The sequence below is a fragment of the Carcharodon carcharias genome, chromosome 7, assembly GCF_017639515.1.
Source record: "Carcharodon carcharias isolate sCarCar2 chromosome 7, sCarCar2.pri, whole genome shotgun sequence".
In the NCBI taxonomy this organism is placed as follows: Eukaryota; Metazoa; Chordata; class Chondrichthyes; order Lamniformes; family Lamnidae; genus Carcharodon; species Carcharodon carcharias.
Genome location: NC_054473.1, coordinates 100,607,074 through 100,634,472, shown reverse-complemented (window position 1 = coordinate 100,634,472; position 27,399 = coordinate 100,607,074). Strand labels below are relative to the sequence as shown.

The window sequence follows — 27,399 nt, the reverse complement described above, 5'->3', positions numbered from 1 at the left end:
GCTTTCTATAAGGACTCCGTCCCATTCTCTCAGTTCCTTCGCCTCCGTCGCATCTGTTTCGATGATGCCACTTTCCAAAACAGTTCTTCTGACATGTCTCCCTTCTTCCTTAACCCAGGTTTACCACCCACGGTGGTTTACAGGGCCCTCAACTGTGTCTGGCCCATCTCCGCGCATCTGCCCTCACACCTTCCTCTTCCTCCCAGGGCCATGATAGGATCCCCTTATCCTCACTTATCATCCCACCAGCCTCCGCATTCAAAGGATCATCCTCCGCCATTTCTGCCAACTCCAGCATGATGCCACCACCAAACACATCTTCCCTTCACCCACCCTGGCGGCATTCCGTAGGGACCGTTTCCTCCGGGACAACCTGGTCCACTGCTCCATCACCCCATACACCTCAACCCCCTCCCATGGCATCTTCCCATGCAACCGCAGAAGGTGCGACACCTGCCCCTTTACTTCCCCCCTGCTCACCGTCCATGGGCCTCAAACACTCCTTTCAAGTGAAGCAGCACTTCACTTGCATTTCCCTCAATTTAGTCTACTGCATTCGCTGCTCCCAATGCGGTACATTGGAGAGACCAAACGCAGACCGGGTGACCACTTTGCGGAACAACTTTAGTCTGTCCGCAAGCATGACCCAGACCTCCCTGTTGCTTGCCATTTCAACACACCACCCTGCTCTCATGCCCACATGTCCATCCTTGGCCTGCTGCAATGTTCCAGTGAAGCTCAACGCAAACTGGAGGAACAGCACCTCATCTTCCGATTAGGCATTTTACAGCCTTCCGGACATAACATTGAGTTCAACAACTACAGGTCATGAACTTTCTCCTCCACCCTTGCCCGTTTTTTATCCCCTTTTTTCTAATAATTATTATATATTTTTTATATATATATTTTTTTCTATTTTTATTTTTAAAATATACTTCCATCCATTGTTTTATCTCTACCTTTTAGCCTATTTGGATCCTTTTCCCCCCCACCCCACCAGGGCAATCTGTCACTTGTTCATCCTACTTTCTACCCTTAATGTCACCATTAGCACTCCTTTAGCTAATATCACTACCGTCAACACCCCTTTGACCTTTTGTTTATGACATCTTTGGCAATCTCTCCTTTGCCCCACCTATCATTGGCCTTCTATCCAGCTCCATACCCCTTAAACAGCTTATATTTCGCCACATTTCTATTTCTTTAGTTCTGATGAAGAGCCATAAGGATTCGAAACGTTAACTCTGTCTTCCTCTCCACAGATGCTGTCAGACCTGCTGAGCTTTTCCAGCAATTTTTGTTTTTGTTTCAGATTTCCAGCATCCGCAGTATTTTGCTTTTATCACCAAGGTAATAATCTCTGGATTACTACCTCAGCCACAAGCAAGTTGGCATAGGGTAAATAAGATCAGAGAGTTGAATGTGTGGCTCAAGGATTGGTATGGGAGAAATGAGTTTTGTTTCACAGGATACTGTCAGTACTGAGGAAAGAAGGAGTTGTACTGTTGGGATGGCCTTCACTTGAACTCCCCTGGGGCCAGTGTGAGGTGAGATTTAGAAAGGCAATGAGAAAGGACAAGTCACTAGTGCAGGGTACATGCTAACATACGAATTAGGAGCAGCAATAGGTAATTTGGCTACTTGAGCCTGCTCCGCCATTCAATAAGATCATGGTTGATCTGAGTGTGGCCTCAATTCCACTTTCCTGCCTAACCCCCATTCCTTCTGACTCCCTTGTCAATCAGGAACCTATCTAACTCAGCTTTAAAAATACTCAACAAACTCAACCTCCACCGCTCTCTACAAAAGAGAGTTCCACAGACTCTCAACCCTCAGAAAAAAAATTCTCCTCATCTCTGTCCTAAATGGGAGACCCTTATTTTTAAGCTGTGTCCCCTCGTTCTAGTCTTTCCCACATGGGGAAACATCCTATCAGTATCCACTCTGTTAAGTCCCCTCAGGATCTTATGCTTCAATAAGATTACCTCTCATTCTTCTAAACTCCCAATGATACAGGTACAATCTGTCCATCTTTGTTCATAGGATACCCTGCACCCCCACTCCCCACCATCCCAGGAATCAGCTGAGTGAACCTCCTCTAAACTGCCTCTGATGAAATAATGTCCTTTCTTAAATAAGGAGACCAAAACTGCACACTATTCCAGTTGCGGTCTCACCAATACCATATACAACTGTAGCAAAACATCCCTACTTTAATATTTCATTCCCCTTGCAATAAACGATGACATCCATATGCCTTCTTAATCACTTATTGTACTTGCACACTTAGTGATTCACGTACCAGGACACTGATTCCAGTTCTGCAACCTAGTTAACTAGTATACTGCTTTTCTATTCTTCCTGTCAAAGTGGACAAGTTCACATTTTCCCACATTATACTCTGTGGGAAAATAAAATACATCTAAAGGATAACAAAGGGTTAAGTGGTTAAACCATAGTGGAATACTACAACGAAGTTTCCTTGCACCAGTAGCAGACAAACCTGCGCTGTCAGCTATTGTGAAGGAAGAAAAACATGTATCATAAACAAACTACCAAGAGTCCTTGAAACAAAGTTAGGATGTCTGTTATCAGCACATGAGACAGGGCCTAGTCATGCTACCTGTTGTCTGTCCAGATGACTAGTCGCCAGATGGGCTACTCAAGATTTTGTGTAACTACAAGGTTTTTGCGTAATTATAAACTAAGACAGAACAACTGTATGCATGCCAAAGATAATATTTCAATGTTATTAATTACTAAGGGTCAAGCAGCTTTTGTAATTTGCATGACCTCTGTTATGCACGCTTTTACTATAATTATGTGTGTACTCTGACGCTTCCTCAGAGTGCCGGCTAGCTCCGTTGAATGCTGCTGGGCTCGCCGTGATATTACGATTCAATAAATGCTTCCAAGACAAACCTCCTGGGTCTGAAAGTTCACTCCGTTTTCCGCGACATACTCCATCTGCCAAATTTTTGCCCACTCACTTAACCTATCGGTTTCCCTTTGCAAACACCTTATGTCCTCTTCACAACTTAATTGTGGAGATATTATGGAGATGCACAGAAAGCAGAATACATTGGAGTGTGACTTAGAGAGCAAAGTCAGGAATTTGGTTCACGTGGTAAGTTAAGGTAAGCTTTTCTCAAGTTTAAATTCAGATTAAGAGTCGGGCATTAAAACAGAATTTTCAAACTGCAAAGATAGTTAAGTAGCCTGGTTAAACAGGGAGTTGTCTGGCAGTGGCAGTTGTCTGGCAGTGGCTAATGAGCTGAAAGCGGTTGCCTTGAATTATTGTAGCAGGGAGCTGAGCGAGCATTGCAATTTAGGATTGAATCATTTTAATGAAATATATCTTTGCTGAAAGTTATGAAATATATCCTTAAATGTCTGCCAATGCATCTTTACTGTCCTAGTTATTAACCTATATTCCTAGTTCACTTTAGCCAACTCTGCCTTCATACCCTTGTTGCCTTTAAGTTTCAGATACCAGTCTTAGACTCACACTTCTCACTCTCAAACTGAATGTGAAACTCTATCAGGTTATGATCACTATTGCCTAGAGGCTCTTTTACTATGACGTAATTAATTAATCCCATCTCATTGCACATTACCAAGTCTAAAATAGCCTGCTTCCTGATTTGCTCTGGAATGTACCTCACTAAGAAACTGTCCCGAATACACTCTATGAACTCATCTTACATGCTACCTTTGCCAATTTAATTTGTCCAATAGATATGAAGATTAAAATTGCCTAATATTATTGTGGTACCTTTCTTACAAGCCCTCATTTATTTCTTCCTGTATACTCTGTCCAAAAGTGTAACTACTGTTATGGGACCTATAAACTACTCCCACAAGTGACCTCTTACCTTTGTTATTTCTTATCTCTATCCAAACTGATTCTCTAGCTTGATCTTCCAAAATCATCTCATTACTGCATTAATGTCATCCTTAATTAACAGAATTACCACATCCACCTTTTCCGAACTGTAAAATAGTTTAGAATATTTAGGTCCCAACTTGGTCACCACATCCTTGAAATGGCTATCATGTCATACATATTTATTTCTATTTGTTCTATTGTAAGGAAAGTATAATTTTCGTAATATTTTTTCTGGTTTATTGTGAGGTAGGTTTATAGGGGCAAGTATGTTTGGGTCTGTCTGTATGATTTAATTACATTTGGAGTGAAGTAGACTGCAGCCTTGAAATCATCAAAAGAAGCTATGTGCTTGACATGCTAATGAGTAAACATATCTTACATGCTAAACCAGTATCTATGAAGGGAATTTGCATTTTTAGATAAATGAAGAGATTTGTATTGCAAAGGGATCTTTGTCTATTTACAACTAGCCAGATAAGCAAGGCTAAGGAGTGTTTATTTTTCTCAAAGGTTACTGACAATAATGGCAACATGAAAGTTTTTATATTATGAGGAAGATACAGTTTCAAAGACATATGGAACAATAGAATTTACATATTAAAAGAGAAACATATATAAAGGAGACTGAAAGGCTATATGGAAGAAGTCCATGTAAGATCTAACAGGGGTGTGTGAGATAGCCTTAATGAAGTCTCCAGCCTTTTTTGCATAACTGCTAATAATAACGAAACTGAAGCTGGGGAAAAGCTATTTGTAATTCCACTGTAAAGTGGGTATTGTGTTAACTTGCTGGTTCTGTTTTAAACTTAAAATCTATTTTGGACTGTAATCTTAAAAGGAACGTAACTGGGGATCAGGTTAATTAGGAATTTTAGGAGTTATTATAGTAGTAATTGTAGTCTTATGTATGTGCTTGAAATCTTTTACTTTGTTAATAAATATTTTAATTTAACTTTTAAAATCTCTAAAGGTCTTGGACTTATTACTTCTGAATTCAGTGCACATATCTTCTCGTAATAAATGCAAAATTGCAAAATTGTTGTGATAGCACGACCAAGTTTCCTTGTGGATTTGGTCCACCTGACACACATCTGCCACCTCAAAACATTATCAATTCATCTATTTTGTTACAAATGCTACATACATTCAGATACAAAAGCTTAAATTATGCCTTTATACTATTCTTGCAAACTCTGGCCTCATGTGCTAGTGTACTCTCTGTCTCTTCCTACCACACTCTGGTTGTCATTACCCATATTGTTAACCTACTCATTTGCCTTATCCTTTCAATTTAATTTATAACATTTCCCTCAGGTGATCCCTCACTGCCACTATTTAGTTTAAAGCCCTTTCTGTTGCCTGAGTTCTGGGACTTGCCAGAATACTGGTCCCAGCAGTTGGTTCAGCTGAAGACTGTCATAATGGTACAGATCACACTTTCTCCAGTGCTGGTGCCAGTGCCCCACGAATCTAAAACCCATTTCTCCCACACCAATCTTTGAGTCATGCATTCAACTCTCTAATCCACCCTACACCAATTAATTTTATTCTTTCATGGGTTGCGGGTATTGCCGGTTAGACCAGCATTTATTGCCTTTTCCTAATTGCTCAAGGTGGTGGTGAGCCGCCTTCTTGAACTGCTGCAGTCCATGTGGTGTAGGTACACCCACAGTGCTGTTAGGGAGGGAGTTCCAGGATTTTAACCCAGCGACAGTGAAGGAATGGCAATATATTTCCAAGTCAGGATGGCCTGTGGCTTGCAGGAGAACTTCCAGGTGGTGGTGTTCCTATGGTCTGCTGCCCTTGTTCTTCTAGGTGGTAGAGGTCACTGCTTTGGAAGGTGCTGTTGAAAAAGCCTTGGTAAATTGCTACGGTGCATCTTATAGATAGTACACACTACCGCCACAGTTTGTCAGTGGTGGGAAGAGTGGATGTTGAAGGTGGTGGATGTGGTGCTAATCAAGCAGGCGGCTTTGTCTTGGATGGTGTTGAGCTTCCTGAGTGTTGTTGGAGCTGCAGTCATCTAGGCAACTGCAGAGTATTCCGCCACACTCCTGACTTGTGCCTTGTAGGTGGTGCACAGGCTTTAAGGAGTCAGAAGGTGAGTTACTCACCACAGAATTCCTAGCCTCTGATCTACTCTTATAGCCACAGTATTTATATGGCTAGTCCAGTTCAGTTTCTGGTCAATTGGTAACTCCCAGGATGCTGATAGCAGGGGATTCAGTGATGGCAATGCCATTGAATGTCAAGGGGAGATGGCTAGATTCTCTCTTGTTGGAGATGGTCATTGCCTGGCATTTGTGTGGCCTGAATGTTACTTGCCACTTGTCAGCCTAAGCCTGGATATTGTTCAGGTCTTGCTACATTTGGACATGGACTGCTTCAGTATCTGAGTCGTCGCAAATGGTGCTGAACATTGTGCAATCATCAGCAAGCATCCCCACTTCTGACCTTATGATGGAAGTAAGAACATTGATAAAGAGGCTGAAGATGGTTGGGCTGAGGACACTACCCTGAGGAACTCCTGCAATGATGTCCTGGAGCTCAGATGATGGACATCCAATAACCACAACTATTTTACTTTGTTCTAACTATTATTCCAATCTGGAGAGTTATCCCCGGATTCACATAGACTTCAATTTCCCTAGGGCTCCTTGATGCCATACTCAGTTTAATACAGCCTTGATGTCAAGGGCAGTCACTCTTTCCTCACCTTTGGAGTTCAGCTCTTTTGTCCATGTTTGAACTAAGGCTGTAATGAGGTCAAGAGCTGAGTGGCCCACAGACCCAAACTGAGCATCAATGAACAGGCTCTTTCAGAGTAAGTGCCGCTTGATAGCCCTGTCGATGATTGCTTCCATCATTTTGCTGATGATCGAGAGTAGACTGCGCTCAAGAGTAGACTTTGCTCATGGCTCAGGTAGTAATCCAGAGATTACCTTTGTGGTTCTGCTTTTTAATCTAGCCCTTTCCTGCTCATAGCCATTCAGCAGAACTTCTTTCCTAATCCCATCTATGTCATTGGTAGACACATGGACCACAACATTTGGACCTCATCATCCCAATGCAAGTTCCTCTCCAGCCCCAAGCAGATGTTCTGAACCCTGGCACCAGGGAGGCAACACAGCCTTCTGGACTCATGCTCTCGGCTGCAGAGAACTGTATCTATCCTGAGTCCCATCTTCACACTGAGCATACTATACCCTCCATCGTGTTGGGTGGCACTACCACTGCACTAGCTAAATGGGATAGATTCAGAAGCTCAAAACTGAGCATCCATGAGATGGCGTGAGCCATCAGCAGTAGAATTGGATTCAACCAAAAGCTGTAACCTCATAGGCTGGCATATTCCATAAACTACCATTGTCATTCGGCCAATTGAACCCTAGTTCAATGAGATGTGCAGGAAAGCATGCCAAGAGCAGCACCAGGCATACCTAAACATGAGGTGACAATTGGTGAAGCTATAGCACAGGAGTAAGGCATACCAAACAAGGGTTGCAGCATGCAATAGACAGAACTAAGCGATCCCACAATCAACGGATCAGATCTAAACTCTACAGTCCTGCCACATCCAGTCATGCATGATGGTGGACAATTAAACAACTAACTGGAGGAGGCTATTTCACAAATATCTCCACATTCACTGGTGGAGGTGCCCAGAACATCAGTGCAAAAGATAAGGCTGAAGTATTTGCAACCATCTTCAGCCACAAGTGGCGAGTGGATGATCCATATTGGCCTCCTCTGGAGGGCCCACCATCTCAGCTTCCAATCTTCAGCCAATTCGATTCACTCCATGTGAGTTCAAGAAACAGTTGAAGGCACTGGATACTCCAAACACACAGCCCCTAATAATATTCCAACAATATGAAAGACATGTGCTCCAGAACTAGTCACACCCCTAGCCTATCTGTTCCAGTGCAACTACAACTCTGGCATCTACCCAGGTATGTCCTATCCACAAAAAACAGGCCAACCCAATCCAGCCATTACTGCCCCATTAGGCTTCTTTTGATCATCAGCAAGTAACATCCATGCCAAACATGCGTCCAGCAATGGCCATCTCCAAAGAAGACAGAATCGAACTATTTCCCTTTGACATTGTGGGGTTCCCCAGCTATCAACATCCTCGGGAGTTCCCATTGACCAGAAGCTAAACTTGGCCAGCCATATAAATATTCTAGCTACAAGATTAGGTCAGAGGCTGGGAATTCTGCAGTGAGTAACTCATCTTCTGACTCCCCAAAGCCTGTCCATCATCTACAAGGCATAAGTCAGGAGTGTGATGGAATACTCTCCACTTGCCTGGATGAGCGCAGCTCCAACAACAGAAGCTTGACACCATCCAGGACAAAGCAGCCAGCTTGGTTGGCATCCCATTCACCACATGTTTAAACATTCCCTCCCTCCACCACCAATGCAGAATAGCAGCAGTGTGTACCATCTACAAGGTGCACTGCAGGAATTCACTAAGTCTCATAGAAACATAGAAAATAAGAGGAGTAGGCCATTTGGCCCCTCGAGCCTGCTCCGCCATTCATCATGATCATAGCTGATCATCCAACTCAATAGCTTGCTCCCACTTTCTCCCCATATCCTTTGATCCCTTCCACCCCAAGAGCGAGATCTAACTCCTTCTTGAAAACATACAATGTTTTGGCCTCAACTACTTTCTGTGGTAGCAAATTCCACAGGCTTATCACTCTCTGGGTGAAGAAATTTCTCCTCATCTCAGTCCTAAATGGTCTACCCTGTATCCTCAGACTGTGACCCCTGATTCTGGACTCCCCCACTATCGGGAACATCCTTCCTGCATCTACCTTGTGTAGTCCTGAAAGAATTTTATAGGTTTCTATGAGGTCCCCCCTCATTCTTCTGAACTCCAACGAGTATAATCTTAACTGACCCAATATCTCCTCATATGGCAGTCCCGCCATCCCAGGAATCAGTCTGGTAAACCTTCGCTGCACTCCCTCTATAGCAAGAACATCCTTCCTTAGATAAGGAGACCAAAACTACACACAATATTCCCGGTGTGGTCTCACCAAGGCCCTGTATAATTGCAGCAAGACATCGCTGCTCCTCTACTCAAATCCCCTTGCTATGAAGGCCAACATACCATTTGCCTTATTTACCACCTGCTGCAAATGCATGCTTACCTTCAGCAACTGGTGTACAAGGACACCCAGGTCTCACTGCTCATTCCCCTCTCTCAATTTATAGCCATTCAGATAATAATCTGCCTTGCTGTTTTTGCTACCAAAGTGGATAGCCTCACATTTATCCACATTATACTGCATCTGCCATGCATTTGCCCACTCACTCAGCTTGTCCAAATCACACTGAAGCATCTCTGCATCCTCCTCACAGCTCACCTTCCCACCCAGCTTTGTGTCATCTGCAAATTTGGAGATATTACACTTAGTTCCCTCATCTAAAGCATTAATATATATTGTGAATAGCTGGGATCCCAGTACCGATCCCTGCAGTACCCCGCTAGTCACTGCCTGCCATTCGAAAAAAGACCCGTTTATTCCTACTCTTTGTTTCCTGTCTGCCAACCAGTTTTCTATCCATCTCAATACATTACCCCCAATCCCATGTGCTTTAACTTTACACACCAATCTCTTATGTAGGACTTTGTCGAAAGCCTTGTGAAAGTCCAAATAAACCACATCCGCTGGCTCCCCCTAATCAACTTTACTAGTTACATTCTCGAAAAATTCCAGTAGATTTGTCAAGCATGATTTCTCTTTCGTAAATCCATGCTGACTGTCCAATTCTGCCACTGTTTTCCAAGTGCTCAGCTATTAAGTCTTTTACAATGGACTCTAGAATTTCCCCAACTACCAACGCCAGGCTGACTGGTCTATAATTCTCTGTTTTCTCTCTGCTCTCTTTTTAAATAGTGGGGTTACATTAGTTACCCTCCAATCTGTAGGAACTGTTCCAGAGTCTATAGAATCTCAGAAGATGACCACCAATGTATCCACTATTTCTAGGGCCACTTCCTTAAGTACTCTGGGATGTAGATTATCAGGCCCTGGGGATTTATCTGCCTTCAATCCCATCAATTTCTCCAACACTATTTCCCTACTAATACTGATTTCTTTCAGTTCCTCCCTCGCAATACTGATTTCTTTCAGTTCCTCCCTCACACTAAATCCTGTGTTCCCCAGCATTTCTGGTGTTATTTGTGTCCTCCTTTTTGAAGACAGAACCAAAATATGTATTTAGTTAGTCAGCCATTTCTTTGTTCCCCATTATAAATTCCCCTGTTTCTGAATGTAAGGGACTTACATTTGTCTTCACCAATCTTTTTCTCTTCACATATCTATAGAAACTTTTACAGTCAGTTTTTAGGTTCCCCACAAGCTTACTCTCGTACTCTGTTTTCCCCTTAAGGTCCTCCTTTGTTGAATTCTAAACTGCTCCCAATCGTCTGTTGTTTTGTCTGGCCAATTTGTATGCCTCTTCCTTGCATCTAATACTATCTCTAATTTCCCTTGTAAGCCATGGTTTGGCTACCTTTCCTATTTTACTTTTGTGCCAGAAAGGAATAAACAATTGTTGTAGTTCACCCATGTGCTCTTTGAAAGTCTGCTATTGCCTATCCCTTTAAGTAACGTTTCCCAATCCATCAAAGCCAAGTCGCGCCCAATACCATTGTAGTTACCTTTATTAAGATTCAGGACCCTAGTCTCAGAATCAACCACATCACTCTCCATCTTGATGAAGAATTCTACATCATGGTCACTCATCCCCAAGGAGCCTCGCAAAACTAGATTGCCAATTATTCCTTTCTCATTACACAATACCCAGTCTAGGATGGCCTGTTCTCTAGTTGGTTCCTCAACATATAGGTCCAGAAAACCATTCCATATATACTCAGGAATTCCTCCTCTACGGTATTGTTACTAATTTGATTTGCCCAACTATATGCAGATTAAAATCACCCATAATTACAGATGTTCATTTATTGCATGCATCTCTAATTTCCTGTTTAATGCTATTCCCAACATCACCACAACAGTTTGGGGGTCTGTATATAACCTTCACTAATGTTTTTTGCCCCTTAGTGTTTCTCAGCTCTACCCATACAGATTGCACATTGTCGGAGCTAATATCGTTCCTCACTATTGCGTTAATTTCCTCTTTAACCAGCAAAGCAACTTTACTGCCTTTTCCTTTTTGTCTGTCCTTCTTAAATACTGATTACCCCTGGATGTTCAGTTCCCATCCCTGGTCACCTTGCAGCCATGTCTCCATAATCCCAAATTTATCATACCTATTTACATCTACTTGCGTGGTTAATTCATCCACTTTATTGAGAATGCTTCTCGTGTTAAGGCACAAAGCCTTAAGGCTCGTCTTTTTAACATTACTTCTCCCGTTCCCACTTTTTTTTTTTACTGAGGCCCTGTTTGATTCTTGCCCTCGATTTCTCTGCCTATCACTTTTCTTATACCCCTTTCTGTCTTTTGCTCTTGTCCTTGATTCCCCCTCCTGGGACTCCTTGCATAGGTTCCCATCCTCCTGCCATTTTAGTTTAAACCCTCCCCAACCACTCCAGCAAATATTCCCCCTAGGACATCAGTCCCGGTCCTGCCCAGGTGTAACCCGTCCAGTTTGGACTGGTCCCACCTCCCCCAGAACCGGTCCCAATGTCCCAGGAATCTGAAACCCTCCCCCTCACACCATCTCTTCAGCCGTGTATTCATCAGATATATCCTGCTATTTCTACTCTGACTAACACGTCGCACTGGTAGTAATCCTGAGATCATTACCCTTGAGGTCCTACTTTTCAACTTACTTCCTAACTCCCTATGTTCTGCTTTTAGGACCTCATCCCTTTTTTTTAACCGATGTCGGTTGTACCAACACGTACCACGACCACTCACCCTCCCCTTTCAGAATGTCCTGTAGCCGCTCAGACATCCTTGACCCTAGCACCAGGGAGGCAACACACCATCCTGGAGTCTCATTTGCGGCCACAGAAATGCCTATCTATTCCCCTTACAATTGAATCCCCTATAACTATTGCATTCCCACATTTTTTTACTCCTCCCCTGTGCAGCAGAGCCAACCGTGGTGCAACAAATTTGGCTGTTGCTGCTTTCCCTTGAGAGGCCATTCCCCTCAACAGTATCCAAAGTGGTATATCTGTTTTGCAAGGGAATAGCCACAGGAGATTCCTGCACTGCCTGCCTGCTGGTCACCCATTCCTTTCCTGCCCGTGGACTCTTAGCCTGTGGTGTGACCACCTCTCTATAAGTGCTATCCACGAAACTCTCCGCCTTGCGGATGCTCCACTGTGTCCCAAGCCGCCACTCCAGCTCTGAAACCTGGACTTCCAGGAGCTGCAGCTGGAGACAATTCCCGCACACATGCTGGCCCCGGGCATTTGGAACGTTCCCGGTTTCCCACATAGAGGAGGAGCACACTACTGTTTTCAGCTCTCCTGCCATGACTTACACCTTTAAATTAAATTAAGCCTTTTGGAAGATACATAATATGAAATAATATCAATTACTCTAGGGCCCTTCTTCCCTGCTCCTCATTGTTACAGATGATGAACCACAAAATAAGACCTTAAAAACTATAAGCAATAATAGTAGTAAATACTTACCCAACCGTACTCACGGTACTCAAAGGATCACCTCGCTCCCTCCTCACCGAACTCCCTTAGTTGCCTCTGCTCTCCCGGCTCCTCTCCAACTCCCGGCTCCTCTCCTACGACAGCACCTTCCAAACCCAAAATCACTACCACCTAGAAGGACAAGGGTAGCAGACACAAGGGAATGTCACCACCTGCAAATACCCAAATCACACGCCGTCATGACTTGGAGATGTATCTTCAATCCTTCACTGTTGTTGGGTACTTCTTGTGGGTGCATTTACACCACATAGTCTGCAGCTCAACACCATCTGTTCTCGTGGACAATTAGGGATGAGCAACAATTCTGGCCTAGCCAGCAACACCCAATTCCCAAGAAAAATTTTTTTTAAAAACTTGAAATAAAACACTGGTTTGGCTTCAGCAGGAGTATTGTGGTCATCTCTAGGCACCACACATAAGGAAGGTAGTGAAGGTACGTATTAGAGAGGGTGCAGAAAAGATTTATGAGAATGGTTCTGAGTTTGGGGTGAGTGGATAAATTGGAGAATCTAGAATTTTTCTCCTTCAAATAAAGGTTTGAGAGGAGATTTAATAAATGTTCAAAATCATTAGGGTTCTACACACAATAGAGAAAAACTGTTCCCATCTGTGGAAGGTTCCAGAACCAGAGGATACCAATTTAAGATAACTAGCAAATGAATCACTGGTGACATGAGGAAAAAACTCTGTTACACAGTGAATGGCTCATATCTGTTGTACACTGCTTGAGTGGGTGATGCAGGCAGATACTTTGAAAACCACGATGGTGAAGAGCATAAGCACCTGAAGAGGAAAGGCTTGCAATCTGGCCAGTGTCCACAAGGTGCAAGTCAAGAGTGTGATAGAATACTCTCCACTTGTCTGGATGAGTGCAGCTCGAACACTCAAAAAGCTCAACATCATCCAGGACAAAACAGCCCACTTGCTTAGAACCCCATCTACCACCTTCAACATTCACTCCCTCGAACTGTGACATCATATACAAGATGCAGTGCAAGAACCCACCAAGCCTCCTTCAACAACAACTTCCAAAGGGGAAGGGTGGTGAAGTGGGACTAACTGAAATGCTCTTGCAGACAGCCAACACAAATAAGATGGGCCAAATTGCCTCCTTCTGATTATATGTAACTGTAAGCCATGGGAGCGAATCTCTTGTTATGAATCCAGGAGAGTGAGGGCAGAGGAATGAAGTAATTGTGGGGTCATGTGTAGTGAAGCCATTGGGATTAAAAATATGGCAGAGAGGCCATTGGGGGAGAGAACAGGAGAGTGCAATGTATTGCGAATATGGAATGCTGATATTTGTGTTAAGCATATGGAATGTACCCCACCCCTGCTTTAAAGCACTTAGCACCATCTTTCACCTCTGCATCCAATTCCTACTCTCACCAAATTCCCATTCTCATCAAATTCCCATAACCAATCTAATTAGCAAATACTCCAAGCTCACACCTCGGTCCATCAGCAAATATCCCTCTAACAAATGCGTTGTACAAATGTATAGTTACAACTGGTCAGACAACAGCCACAAGAATTAGCATCTGGTCATGGACCTACTTACAGCTGTTTGGCTGCTAACTGCCACTGACTTGTAGTTTACACAACATGCTTTGAAGTAAGGAAGCCAATGACAATTCAGTTTTATAACACCACCATATCTGTACTACTTACCAGAGAATTCTGTGAGTTGAAAAGGGATCTGGCCCAAGTGGATTGAAGTCAAGAATTGATAGGGAAAACAGCAATTGAACTAAAAAGATGGTTCTGGTGCAGAATAAACACATTCACACAAAAGAAAAGTTATACTCCCTAGATAACTAAAGACTCTATGCTGTTGCATTCTATGAAATATTGGTACATGTGTCATGAATATTGAATACTTTTATGGATGTTGAATAGCAATGAACCCAAGACCAAGAAGCTAGTTCTCAACTCAGTTTCTTAGTTGGAAAGCATGTGAATAAATAGCAATCTGCAGGTCATTTTTAAAGTTGAGGTTGTGGTGTGTGGTAGCTTTGTAAAGCAGGCTGCAATAAATTAGATTCGAACATCATCTTTCTCAAGCATCCCTTCAGTAAAAGTGATGCCATAGTATTGGCACATTTCCAGAATTTTCTTATAATCCGTCAGGCATCGTTGTCGATATGTGTTGGTTGCCTCCCCCATCTCTCCTCCCATTGTAGTTGGTAGAGAATGGCAGGCCATGGAACGCTCCTCTCCACTCAAAAGCAGACATTCCTCTATCAGGTCCATGTGATGCATTTTGCTCTACAGGATTAAGATCAGACCCAATGAGTGGCAAATATTGAATCTTATCTTTCAGAACAGCTGATGTTTCAGTGGGTAAATTGACTAACACAGCAAAATCAGAAAGTCTCAGGGCAGATTTCTCTTGTTGACAGGTGCCTTGAGTGACTGCAAGGCAATAGCCCTGTTCACTGTCATGACTCCTACAGAAGGTGCTAGTCCGTGAATGTTGATTATATGAAGAAAGGTTGGACTAGTTGAGATGCATGCTAACAAGGCCTTAAAAAAAGAAGCAAATCAAGCACAAGGCCTTATTGCTTGGGATATTGAGTGAAAAGCAGGGAAGTTATTCTAAACCGGTATACTGAAGATGTGCTTCCAAAGAGGGAGCAAATACATACAAGCCAGAAAAACAAAAATGACCAAACCGTTTTGGGTGTTCTCTCCTCAACAAGAGGCACAGGCTGCTGGAGGAGGGGAGTCAGGGGGGCTAATAAGTAAGGTAGGTGGAGTCTGCAATGAGGGCAGTGGGGTGTTCAGGAAGGATCGGAGCATTTTGAAATTTTACTCGCTACACTTGTCTCGGGGTGAGGCAATATGAAGGCAGCTTTACTTTGCATCAAATTTGTGCTGTAACTACCTTGGTAACAGAGAGGCTTGACAAAAGTAGTGTTGTCGATGTTTGAGTGTCAAAGGCATATGATGAGGTAACTAAAGGTAAAGGTAGATAGAAAGGAACCAGTAGATGTCTGGATTTCCAAGAGGCATTCGATAAGGTGGCACAGAAAAGGTTAATAGGCAAAATAAGGGCTCATATATGTGGGGGTAATATATTAGCATGGATAGAAAACAAAGAGTGGGCATAAACAGGGCTTTTTCAAGTTCGCAGGTAGTGAATAGTGGAGTACCCCAAAGATCAGTGCTGGGGCCTCAGATATTTACAATCTTAATGAAGAAACAGAGTAACGTATTAAAGTTTGCTGATGATACCAGACTAGGCTGAAAGGTAAACTGTGGGGAGGACACAGGGAGGCTGCAAAGAGATATCGTCAGGTTAGGTGAGTGGGCAACAAGATGGCAGATGGAATATAATCTAGGGAAGTGTGAAGTTATTCATATTAGTTGTAAGAATATAAAAGAATATTTTTAAAAGGTGAGAAACTTGTGTGTGTTGATGTTCAAAGAATCTTGAGCGTGCTTGTGCAAGGAACGCAGCAAGTCAGCATGCAGATGCAGCAAGTGAGTCGGAAAGCAAATGTCTTGTTGGCTTCAGGATAAGGGGCCGATCATTTAGGGCTGAGATGAGGAGAAATTTCTTCACTCCAAGGGTTGTGAATCTTTAGAATTCTTGACCCCAGAGGGTTGTGGATACTCCATTGTTCAATGCATTTAAGGCTGGGATAGACAGATTTTTGGTCTCTCAGGGAATTAAGGGATATGGGGGGGTGGGCATGAAAATGGAGTTGAAGCCCAAGATCAGCCATAATTGTATGAATGGCAGAGCAGGCTTGATGGGTCTAGTCCTGCTCCTATTTCTTGTGTTCTTGTGTTAGCCACAGCTAACTTAGCAGCCCCCATTTCTCATCTGCAATCTGCCCTCACCAACATCATCCATTAGCACAGTGCTAGTTTTCACATTCACACAACACCCAGCTCAACCTCACCACCAGCCTCTATTCATTCCTGCACTGTTGCTAAATTATCAGAATGGTTATCTGATATCCAGTACTGGATGAACAAAAATTTCCTCCAATTAAATATTGGGAAGACTGAAAACATGGTCTTCCATCCCCACACTAAACTCTTTTCCCTAGCTATACAGTTATCCGTATGCAGCAAGATCTGGACAATATCCAGGCTTGGGCTGACAAGTGCCAAGTAACATTCATGCCACAAAGTGCCAGGCAATGACCATCTCCAACAGGAGAGAATCTAATCATCGAACCCCCGACATTCAATGGCATTACCATCGTTGAATCCCCACTATCAACATTCTGGGGGTTACCATTGACCAGAAACTGAATTGGACTAGCCATATTTATACTGTGACTACAAGAGCAGGTCAGAGGCTAGGAAGCCTGTGGCGAGTAACTCACCTCCTGACTCCCCAAAGCCTATCTACCATCTACAAGGCACAAGTCAAGAGTGTGATGTAATATTCCCCACTTGCTTGGATGAGTGCAGCTCCCACAAAAGTTTGACACCATCAGGACAAAGCAGCCAGCTTGATTGGGACCCCATCCACAAACATTCACTCCCTTCACCACCGATGCACAGTGGCAGCAGTGTGTACCACCAAGGAATTCACCAAGCATTACTAGACAGTGCCTTCCAATCCATGACCACTACTATCTAGAAGGACAAGGGCAGCAGGCACATGGGAACATCACCACCTGGAAGTTCCCCACCAAGCCAGTCACCATCCTGACTTGGAAATATATCACCATTCCTTTACTGGGTCAAAATCCTTTCCTAACAGCACTGTGTCACCACAGGGACTGCAGCGGTTCAAGAAGGCAGCTCACCAACATCTTCTCAAGGGCAATTAGGGATTCGCAATAAATACTGGCCCAGCCAGTGTCACCCACATCCCATGAATGAATAAATAAAAAAACCCGCAACTCTCCGAGATAGCTGTGCTCCTTTAATTCTGACACTAACATCCCTGATTTTAAGTGCTCCACCATTGGCGGCTGTGCCTGCCGTTGCCTCAGTCCCAGGCTCTGGTATTCCATCCCTAAACCTCTCTGCCTCTCTACCTTGCTTTTCTGCTTTAAGATACTGCTTAAAGCTTAACTCCTCGTTTAAGCTTTCAGTCAATTGACCTAACATTTCCCTCTGTGGCACGGTCTCATATTTTGTTTTATAATGTTCTGGTGAAGTATCTTGGGATGATGAGATTGTAAATTTGAGTTTTCATTAGTTGTGATATGATTCTGCTTATACTGAACTATATTCCTGTTTGTGATACACCCTGGTTAAACATAGTTGAGAAGTGACTTGATGGGGAACTGTGATATGAGCCTTCATTGGCCAATTGTTGGCCCTGAAGTTTTTAAAAGGAACCAAATAATCAAAAACTAAATTTTAGCAGAAATTTAGTAAAGCATGAAAATGGGCAAAAGAACGAGTAGATAAACACCTTGGGAGAATCCCAAAAGCCCAGATGTAGGCAGAGTGCCTTGAATCTGAGACAAGATAGTCAAATTCCAAGGTCATTGTATTTCCCTTGCTTTAGTCAAGCTTGGCATTGGAATGTTTTTAGGACCTGACAAATGTTTAAGCGAGGGAAGCAAGAGATCCTGAGTCTTTGACCTGGCTAGGGAAGGTAGATAGGTACATGACAACTCAAAAATAACAAGGTGACATGAGATTAAACTAGTCTCCAGAGGCTTTCCTGTGCTCTGAAGGTTTGATGTGACAGCACCAGGGGCTCAGCCAGGGAATAGTTCTATGGAGATTACCATTATACCTGAGTAGAAGCGTGATGTTGTTACGCTTTGACACTCAAGCAGAAATATGAGCGCTCTGAACAAAATATAATCACCTTCACTGTTTGGAGGAATTAAATGTATTCAAAGAAAATAGTGAGAATTTACTGAAAATGCTTAAAGTCTCTTGGCAGCTAGTGCTATTAAGCAACCTTGCACAGTCTTGGGAGTCAGACTGGAGACAAAGCATGACATCAAGAATAGATTAAGTGTGCCCTTCAACAGATAAGGAAGGGGAATATTGTTTATCTTCCCATGTCTAAGCTAATACTATGGACAAAGAGGGGCTTTGATGAAACACAAACAGTTTGGAGTTACAAAACCAAGGTTCATGTATTCTGATTGGGTAATACAATCATGAATATGTACCTGAATATGATTGGATAGTATAACCATGTATACATATTTTGGAATGATTGGATAAACATAGTCACATGTATACGAACTCAATAGAGATAGTAGAGCATCAGTTGATTAATCAGTGTGTTAGGCATTGATTTTTGATGTATTCAAATGTACTCAACTGTATTGTGATAAGAAAATAGTACAAAAGTAGCGGAATGTAATTATCAGGGAGCTGCGTCCTCATCTTACGGAATGGCTGCAGCTCCCTTGCATATGCTCGAATAAAGTTGGTTTAAAGAAGCCGGAGTCTAGTGCAGTCGCTGCAGAATCTGAGAGGGTTTGAGCTCCACTACAGACACCAATAAGGGTTATCATTTCAAATAATTTCAGAACTTGAATGTAAAAGTGTAAAATAATTAATTGACTAATGCCCTGAATTCTACACACCCATTCTTTGTGCAGGAACAAATTTGTTCCGAACTCTACCTCTTTCTTGAATGCTTGCCACTGTTCTGACACTGATTTACCTTCAAGTAGCTGTTTCTAGTCCACTTTTGCCAAATCACATCTCAGCTTACCAAATTTGGGCCTTTCCCACTTGAAAACTTTTACTCCTCATCTATCTTTGTCCCTTTTTATAACTAATTCATAAATCATAACACAAACTCTGACTGAATTATGATCATTACCACAATAATGTTCTTCCACCGGCTCAGCTTCATTCCATAAAACTAAGCCCAGAGTGACCCTTCCTCTTGCTCAGTTTGTTATGCACTGGATAAAACGTTCTGGAATGCATTAAGAATTCTGCACCGCTACACCCTTTACACTGAATTTATCCCCAATTAATATTCAGGTGGTTGAATCCCCTGCTGTTTCCATCCCTTTGCTTCTGCACTTCTTAACAATTTGCCTACGTGTTTCCCTATCTCCCTTTGACGTTCTGGGGGTTCTACCATATACATTCAGCAGTGTAATTGCACTTTTTTGTTTTTCTGTTCAACCCATATGGCCTCGTTTGATTAACCTTCTGGCGTATAAAGTCCCCTCACAGCTGTAACCAATATTACATTCCCCTCCTTTTTAATCACTTACTCTCTTGTCTGAAAACCCAGCAACCAGGAATGTTGTGCTGCCACTTCTCCTTTAAGCCATGTTTCAGTGTTAGTTCCAAGTGTATATCTGTATCCACAACTATTATACACTAATTTTCTTGCATTATTAAAGTATAATTGCTGAAAAACTTTTCTAGTCTTTTTTTCCCCCCACTTTCTCTGACATTCACTAATTTCCAGTCTTCAATTTCCAAGTTTTCTTTCTTCCATCTTGAATCATTGTTCAAGTTCCCATCCCCCTGTCAAGCAGCTCTACACAATGGTGCTATTATCTAAAAAAAAATTACACGGAATCTGATTTCCATACTTTCAGATTTCCAGCATCTGCAGAATTTATTTTGCTCGTGACCTGCGCTATTCTTAAAGAATAGTTCTGTAAATACTCAGTCGATTGCATGAAAGACACTTAACAGTCAGCATTCTAATAGAGAACAACACAGGAGATTTAAGTTATATATGTTAGAAATGATATTACACTATATATGTCATTATATAAAACTCACAATTGGGATGACATATTGGAAATTCAGGGGCATGACCCTGTGACATTTCGTACCATTGACCTCAAATCCTTGAGTGTCTGTGCTCACCTTTTCAAACAACATGAGGTCATATTTTGAAAGTTTCCCTTTCTTTCCTTTATCACTGCTTTGGAAGGAGTCTACAAATCTCAGCTGTTTTTTGTTTAAATCTTCATGGAGTAATTTCTCTGACTCCAGAGAAGGCAAATTAATCAACTGGTTTGATGCCTGTTGTTGCTGTGATGTGTATCGCTGCAAAACATGTCAAAATTACTGCATTAACTCAAGTATTAAATTTCTTTGTTGTCATTACCTATGTCAGGAGTAGGAACTCAATGTTTCCTGGTCTGTAAAATCAGCCACAATGCTCAACTGTATTGCATTGCGTTCCATGCATATAGTGAACTAAAACTTGGTATGGCACCATTTTACACCTCAGGCTGATTACACTTTACACTTGTGATCAGCAGTGTTTCTTGTTAGTCTATCAGTACTGCTTTTTGAAATGTTGTTCAGTGATTAAATATAACTCTTATGAGTAAGTGCTTTGTCACAGATCATCTCCATCTCCAACCTGCACTGTCTTCTCATGCAGTGTAAATTGTTGTTCCCCTATTGCAGCTGGTAATTTCTTGTGAGCTATCCTGACGAGTGCAAGCTGAAAAATTTTGATAGCATGTCTCTTTTTTCAGCAACACAGTTATGTATTATCAATAAACACAATGTTCAATCATACAAGACTCAGAGCCTCTTCATGAAACATACTGAACATACAAGATGGTGGCAGTGAAGGGTAAAACTCAGAACCTCAGAAGCTGGAGCAGAAATTCAAATGCTGGAAAATTAAAGAAACAGCATTCTGACCTCAATAGAAACACCTGAAGTGAAGACACAGAGGGAGATCATCTTAAAGAAGCTCCATTGCAGAATTGAAAGCAGAAAGGGTCCACGCTGCCATTTTACGTGGGAGGGTCAACCGGAAGCATTGAGTGCTCCCTGTGCAGGCAGGGTGGGATCCCTGGGTCAGGGCCTGTGCTCTTTTGTGCATGCGCACAAAAGAGCACAGAAATCTCTCAAGTTCCCAAAATTTTAATAAAGAAACAGAAAAAATTTTAAGACATGCCCCTTCATGTGACTGTCACATGACCTGGGACATGTCAATGAATTTCTATAAAAATTTTCATTCAATTTATAAACACTTCATGAAACCTCATCCTACTTGTGGATGAGGTTCCATGAAAAATGCGAAGGCCGCCTGGGCTCTTCACCTGCCCGCCAACGTAAAGGTTGGATGGGCAGCTCAGCTAATTGCTTTATTGGCTATTTAAATTGCCTTAATAGGCCTTTGATAGTTCGGTGCAAAATCTAAATGACATGCACCTGACATCACCGTGTGTCATTTTACACCTCGGTGAGCAGGACCCACCTCCACTCACCGAACTGAAGATTCGGGCCCAAAGATTAGCGGGAAAAACAGTAGCTGAACAATGGGCTGCCTTCAAAGAGGAGATGGTTTGGGCACAGTCAAGGTATGTTCCCTCAAAAGGGAAGGGTAGAACAAACAAATCCAGAGCTTCCTGGATAACAGAGGAGATAGAAATTAAGTTAAAGAAGAAAAAGTGTGCTTACAACATGTATCGAGTAGCAAATGCAATTGAGAACCAAGCTGAATACAGAAGGTTAAGAAGGGATGTGAAAAAGCAAACAGAGGGGTTATGAAAAAAGACAGGCAACTAACGTAAACCACACAAACTCAGAAACTCTTTGAGAGACCTATTGAACATACAACATTAAATGGTGGGGGTGGGGGTGGGGGTGGGGGGGCGGAGGCAGGAGAGGGACACAGTTGGGCTCAGGATGTGGATGCTGACCTCAGGCTGGGCCTGCTGGGTGGGGATTTTGTCCCGGGCTCGGTCTCTCCGCTCACGACTCTCTAGTCTCCAAGACGCGGAGCTCCAGGTCGTTGGCTGAAATTTTGCTGTTGATCCACCTCTTAACATCGGCCATCATTTCCAGTTCTGCTCTCTGCCGCTTCCGCACCGACAACCACTCAGTGTAATCGGTCACCCCCCAGCCAGCCTCACCCTGTCCCGTAACTCCCAGCTCCTCCACCACCCCGGCCAGCTGCAGCCGGGGCCAGGCCCGGAGTTGGGGCTGGTCTGGAGCTGGCACTGCGGTTATGACCCTGAGCCGACATTTTGGGGAGCCAAAGGTCTTGGAGGCCATTCGAAGTAAGTGGGTTTGGACCATTTGCCGTCGGCGGCGGCGCCAGAGACACAGATCCTCCCCACTCCCAGCTCCCTCTCCCCCATAAACAGCTCCCTCCTCTCTCAACTTAACTCCTTCTCTCCCCCCTGTCTCGCTTACCTGGATCCTTCTTTCTCTTCTCCCCCTCTCCCCTGGTTCTAGCTTCCCGTTCCCCCTCTCGGAATCCTTCTCCCTCGCCCACAGGATCATCCCTGCTGCCAGCAACTACTCCAGCTCTGAAGGATCAGTTTGGTTACCAGGGCGACTGAGGAGGGATTTCTTTTCCCAATCGTTTCGCAATTGGGCAGCTTTTCGTTTCCTGATTGGTTTACGGTTCAGTGCGCTTATTAGCCAATCCATCAGAACGCTCCGATTGGCTAATCAGGAACAGGCCGGCTTAAAGGTGATTGGCTATGAATCAGAGGCGGGCACCTCTGAGCAACGCCCCCTCACCGACCCCCGCCCCCTCTAAGCTACGCTCACAGCCCCACCCCCCTCTGCGACTTGTTCCCCTCAGAGCCCCGCCACATTACAGTTGCGCCCTCAGTGTCTCGGGTCCTCATGACCCTTCGACTGAGTGAATCGGATTCACTCAAGTTCTGTCGAAGGGTCATGAGGACTCGAAACGTCAACTCTTTTCTTCTCCGCCGATGCTGCCAGACCTGCTGAGTTTTTCCAGGTAATTCTGTTTTTGTTTTGGATTTCCAGCATCCGCGGTTTTTTTGTTTTTATCCTCAGTGCCTCGCCCTATCATAGCCCCGGCCCCTCATTGAGGCTGTTTCCCTTAGAGAGCCACGTTCCTTTCGGCATACCGCTTCCTGAGACACGGCCCCTTCACTGGACCCGTCCCCTCTGTGCCGCACCCCCCCTAAGAGCCTCATCCCTTTCTGCCCCGCCTCCTCTGAGCCGCGCCCCCGCTTAGCCTCTCAGTGTTCACAAGCTCGTCATGACCTGACATGGTTTCTGATCCAGTGCAGCTCAGTGATTGTCCTGAGGGGAATCTCCTCTCCGAGCACTGAGATAGGCTGAATGTCTTTGAAATGACCCTCTTACCTTCATCATGGGCTGCAGAGCGACATGGTAGGGCTCCAACAATTTGGAGTGCTTGTCCAGGAGAGTACCAGCTCTAGTGGTGAGGCCTAGTTGAAGCAAAACCACTCCATCTTCCTCCTCAAGAACTGAAGCTCTTGAGGCCTGTTTTCAGTGTTTCCAAGGGTTTTAACATCAATTTTTAATTTGAGCTCCCCCCACCCCATGAGATCTCCAGTGTTTCTCGCCCCCACAGACCCCATGTCATTCACCCCAGCCCGTCATACCCAGCTCCCATCCACCCATCACTTAGCCTCCTAACAGCACCACCAGCTCTGGTCTAATATAAGCAGAACAAAGGAGCTGGGGAATGTTGGGGCAGGAGGGCATTGAGCCAGGGTGTGGGGTGTTCAGATCCCCAAGAAGGAGACCCTGTTGGATCAGATGTCTGCTGTCTTGAAAAATTCCTGGCGCAACAGTCATTTCCTTAAGTCTTCAAAGAAATGAGACATTTCACATGACACAAAGGAGGAAGAATTGCCAGATTTTGAAATGGTCCAGATACCAAGCGCAGTTGTCGGTACAATAGAAAGATTAAAGGTTGGCTCCTTGGTAGCATCTTTAATAGATTTGGCTATTAAAGCAAAAGACACAATTGGAACAGCAATGATAAGAGCCTGAATTCCAGGATTAACCCAGGAACAGTTATTAGATGCTTCAGGTGTGACTCAAAGTATTGTTACGTGGTGAACTCCCCAAAGCAGAGAGGAAAGGTCCTCAAAGGCACATGCAAAGAGAATTCTAAGGAAGCAGATGAAGATAATAATGAATCTGAATGAATACTGGTCACATGGAGCTTTAGTCCTGTGATGAATGTGTTGGCTGTGGATCCTTCAATTGTATAGTGCTGGATAGTGTTTGTATTTCAACAGTGTGGAACAGGTTGGTTAAAATGTTACCTGGTATCACTAAGTAGTGAGGATTGATATACAATGAAGGAATATAAAGTACTACTTGCTTTAGGTTTGCTGATGACAACATATTGAGGTCACTAAAGAGAGAATTCCATGTAAGGTAATGGTTGCAGTCTCTAGTGAGATACCTATGCTGTTGTGTAAAGCTTCTATGAAAAAGGGACAAAAGAAACTTGACATGAAGAAAGAAAGTCAGTCGGCTGATTTTTATCATGGAGGCTGAAACTCTGGGGAGGCATATTCTGTCAGTGGCCAATTAAGTGGCTGCCCTTCAGCAGCACCACTGCTAATGATGGCCAGTACTAGGACTGCAGCTGCAGTGGGGGTGTACTGATAGCCAGGTGCCCTCGGAGAGTGCCAAACAGGGTCAGATGGCATTGGTGCCACACAGGCAGGCCCCCAATCAGGGTGGAGGAGTTGCTGAGGGAAGGCAACATCATTGCTGTGGAAGCGACCTGTTTCTGGGGGCTCCTAAGTCACGGAGTGCCTAAAGATGTGGCCCCTCCTCCCACTTGGAAACTTAGATTTCACTGCATGGCCTATCCATATGGCAACAGGCACCCCCAATGTGAGAACATGCCTGCTGAGATGCAAAGAGTTCATTAATTGCCCACTTTAGTGGTTCAGTTGGACTACTGGTGGCTTGCCAATCTGCCACTTTTCCTGCCATTGGCAAAATGCCCCCTCCCCATATTTTCCTGCACTATTTTGCCAACCTTCCTGGCTCCCAGCCTGTCGCTAAAATTCTGGTCATTAAATCTGCAGTTTATCCGGTCAAGGCATTATTGACACTGGTATATTAGATGGCATCAGGTGATAAGAATCAGAGAGGAATAAAGCAAACTGTCTTAAAATTAAAAGGAAATTTTCTCACCCTACAGGTCAAAGGTTAAAAATCCTGCAAAGATTTAAATGGTTCAGGTGTAACTGCTGAAGAGTATACAAGGCTGATAGAATAGTGCAAAATGTGAAACCTGTCAAATGTATCAGAGGAAGCCAGCATATTCTAAGCCTTCCATTGACACACAAACACACAACGTTAACAAGGTAGCTGCCATGGATCTAGATGTATGGCAAATGCAAAAATATTTTCATTCCACATTTTGTAAACCTAGCAATGAGATTTCATTTTCCTACAATAATACACAGGATGCACAAAGGATAATTACTGATAAAATCATTGAGAAAGGGGCAGGAACCAAAATTAGGAGACAAGTGAAGTTTCTGGTTGAAAATGGAAAGTGAAATTGAAAATGCCAATCGTGAGTTCAGAGATGTGTAAAAACATGAACATCATGGTCATGACTATCGAAGCCGTAGTCCTTTCGGCAGTGGAGTCTAGGAAAGGAATCGTGGTGATCGCCGAAATGCAATTTTAACAAGTTGACAACCTCACTGGGACAGGTGGTTCATTTAAAAAAATCACCCAAGAAGGTAGGAGATTATAGACCTATCAGTCCCTGGGCAAACTCCCAAATCGTCTTCTCTGTTGTATGATGGTCCTCCTGCTGTAGAAAGTACTGTAATTATTTCAATTGTTTTGCACATTTGAATGCTTTACATGCAGGGAGATGGGCTTTCATCAAGGCTGAGATCTCGGAGAAAATTTGGAGAGTATAGAGGTGTATTTTACTGCCAGCTGAGAGAGAATTTGTTTCAGGAGGTTTAGTGCTTTAGGAAAGAATGGGTTATAGGAAATGGATAGGCCCTGGTAAAGGTAATAGGTCCTGATGATGAGACAAACTGTTGAGCTTCCTTTCTCACGTTTAATGAAATTAATCACAAAATCTCAGACTCAGGAGAGCTGATAAGACTAAATGAGGTACGTATACAGACAGTGCTTAATTAAAGAGGTACTTTATAAAGTAAGTCCTCAATTAAAGAGGTACATTATACAGGAAGTCCTCAATTAAAGAGGTATTTTATATAATAAGTCCTCACTTCAAGAGGTACCTAATACAGTCCATCCTCAATTAAACAGGTACCTAAACAGTAAGTCCTCAATTAAAGAGGTACATTATACAGTACATCCTCAATTAAACAGGTTGTTTATACAATAAATAAATCCTCACTTAAAGGTTCTTTCTACTGTAAATCCTCAATTATAGAGGTATTTCATAAAGTAAGTCCTCAATTAAAGAGGTACTTTATACAGTCAGTCTTGAAATAAAGAGGTACTTTTACAGTAAGTCCTCAATTAAAGTGGTAATTTGTACAATAAATCCTGACGTAAAGAGGTACTTATACAGTAAATCCTCAAAGAATAACTAAATACAGTAAGTCCCCAATTAAAGAGGTACATTGTATTCTAAATCCTCAATTAAACAGGTTGTTTATACAATAAATCCTCACTCAGAGGTTTTCTCCTGTAAATCCTCAATTTTAGAGGTACTTCATACAGTAAGTTCTCAATTAAAGTACTTTATACAGTGAACCCTGAATTAATGAGGTATATATACTGTAAATCCTCAATAAAATAGCTACTTTACACAGTAAGTCCTCAATCAAGGAAATACTTATACAGTAATTCCTGAATTAAAGGGGTACTTTATACAATAATTCCTCAATTCAAAAAGTACCTTATACAGTAAGTCCTCAATTAAAATGGTAGTCATACAGTAAATCCTCAATTAAAGGGGTACTTATATAGTAAATTCTCAATTAGAGTTACTTCATACAGTAAGTCCTCAATAAAAGAGGTACTTTACACAGTAAGCCTTCACTTACAGATGTACCTTATACGGTAAGTCCTCACTTAGAGGTACTTTATATAGTCAATCCTGAATTAAAGACGTACCTTATACAGTAAGTCCTCAATTAAAGAGTTACTTGATACAGTAAATCCTCAATTAAAGAGGTTGTTTATACAGTAAATC

The 27,399-nt window shown here is 43.0% G+C and overlaps 1 protein-coding gene and 1 long non-coding RNA gene across 2 annotated transcripts in view; both read right to left on the bottom strand.

Annotated features, from left to right (window-relative positions):
* Nucleotides 1–12,551, bottom strand: part of LOC121279594 — a 49,074-nt gene extending 36,523 nt beyond the window's left edge. Inside the window, exon 1 of the long non-coding RNA XR_005943443.1 lies at nt 12,525–12,551. This is a non-coding gene — a long non-coding RNA (uncharacterized LOC121279594). The remainder of the gene's footprint in view (nt 1–12,524) is intronic.
* A 2,040-nt stretch (nt 12,552–14,591) lies between these two features.
* Nucleotides 14,592–22,730, bottom strand: LOC121280022. The gene is made up of 4 exons (XM_041191651.1): nt 22,253–22,730; nt 22,145–22,221; nt 20,343–20,525; nt 14,592–14,822 (listed from the first exon to the last, which is right to left on the bottom strand). The coding sequence occupies exons 1-4, from the start codon at nt 22,728–22,730 to the stop codon at nt 14,592–14,594; spliced, it is 969 nt and encodes a 322-aa protein (XP_041047585.1).
* Between the last annotated feature and the right edge of the window lie 4,669 nt (nt 22,731–27,399).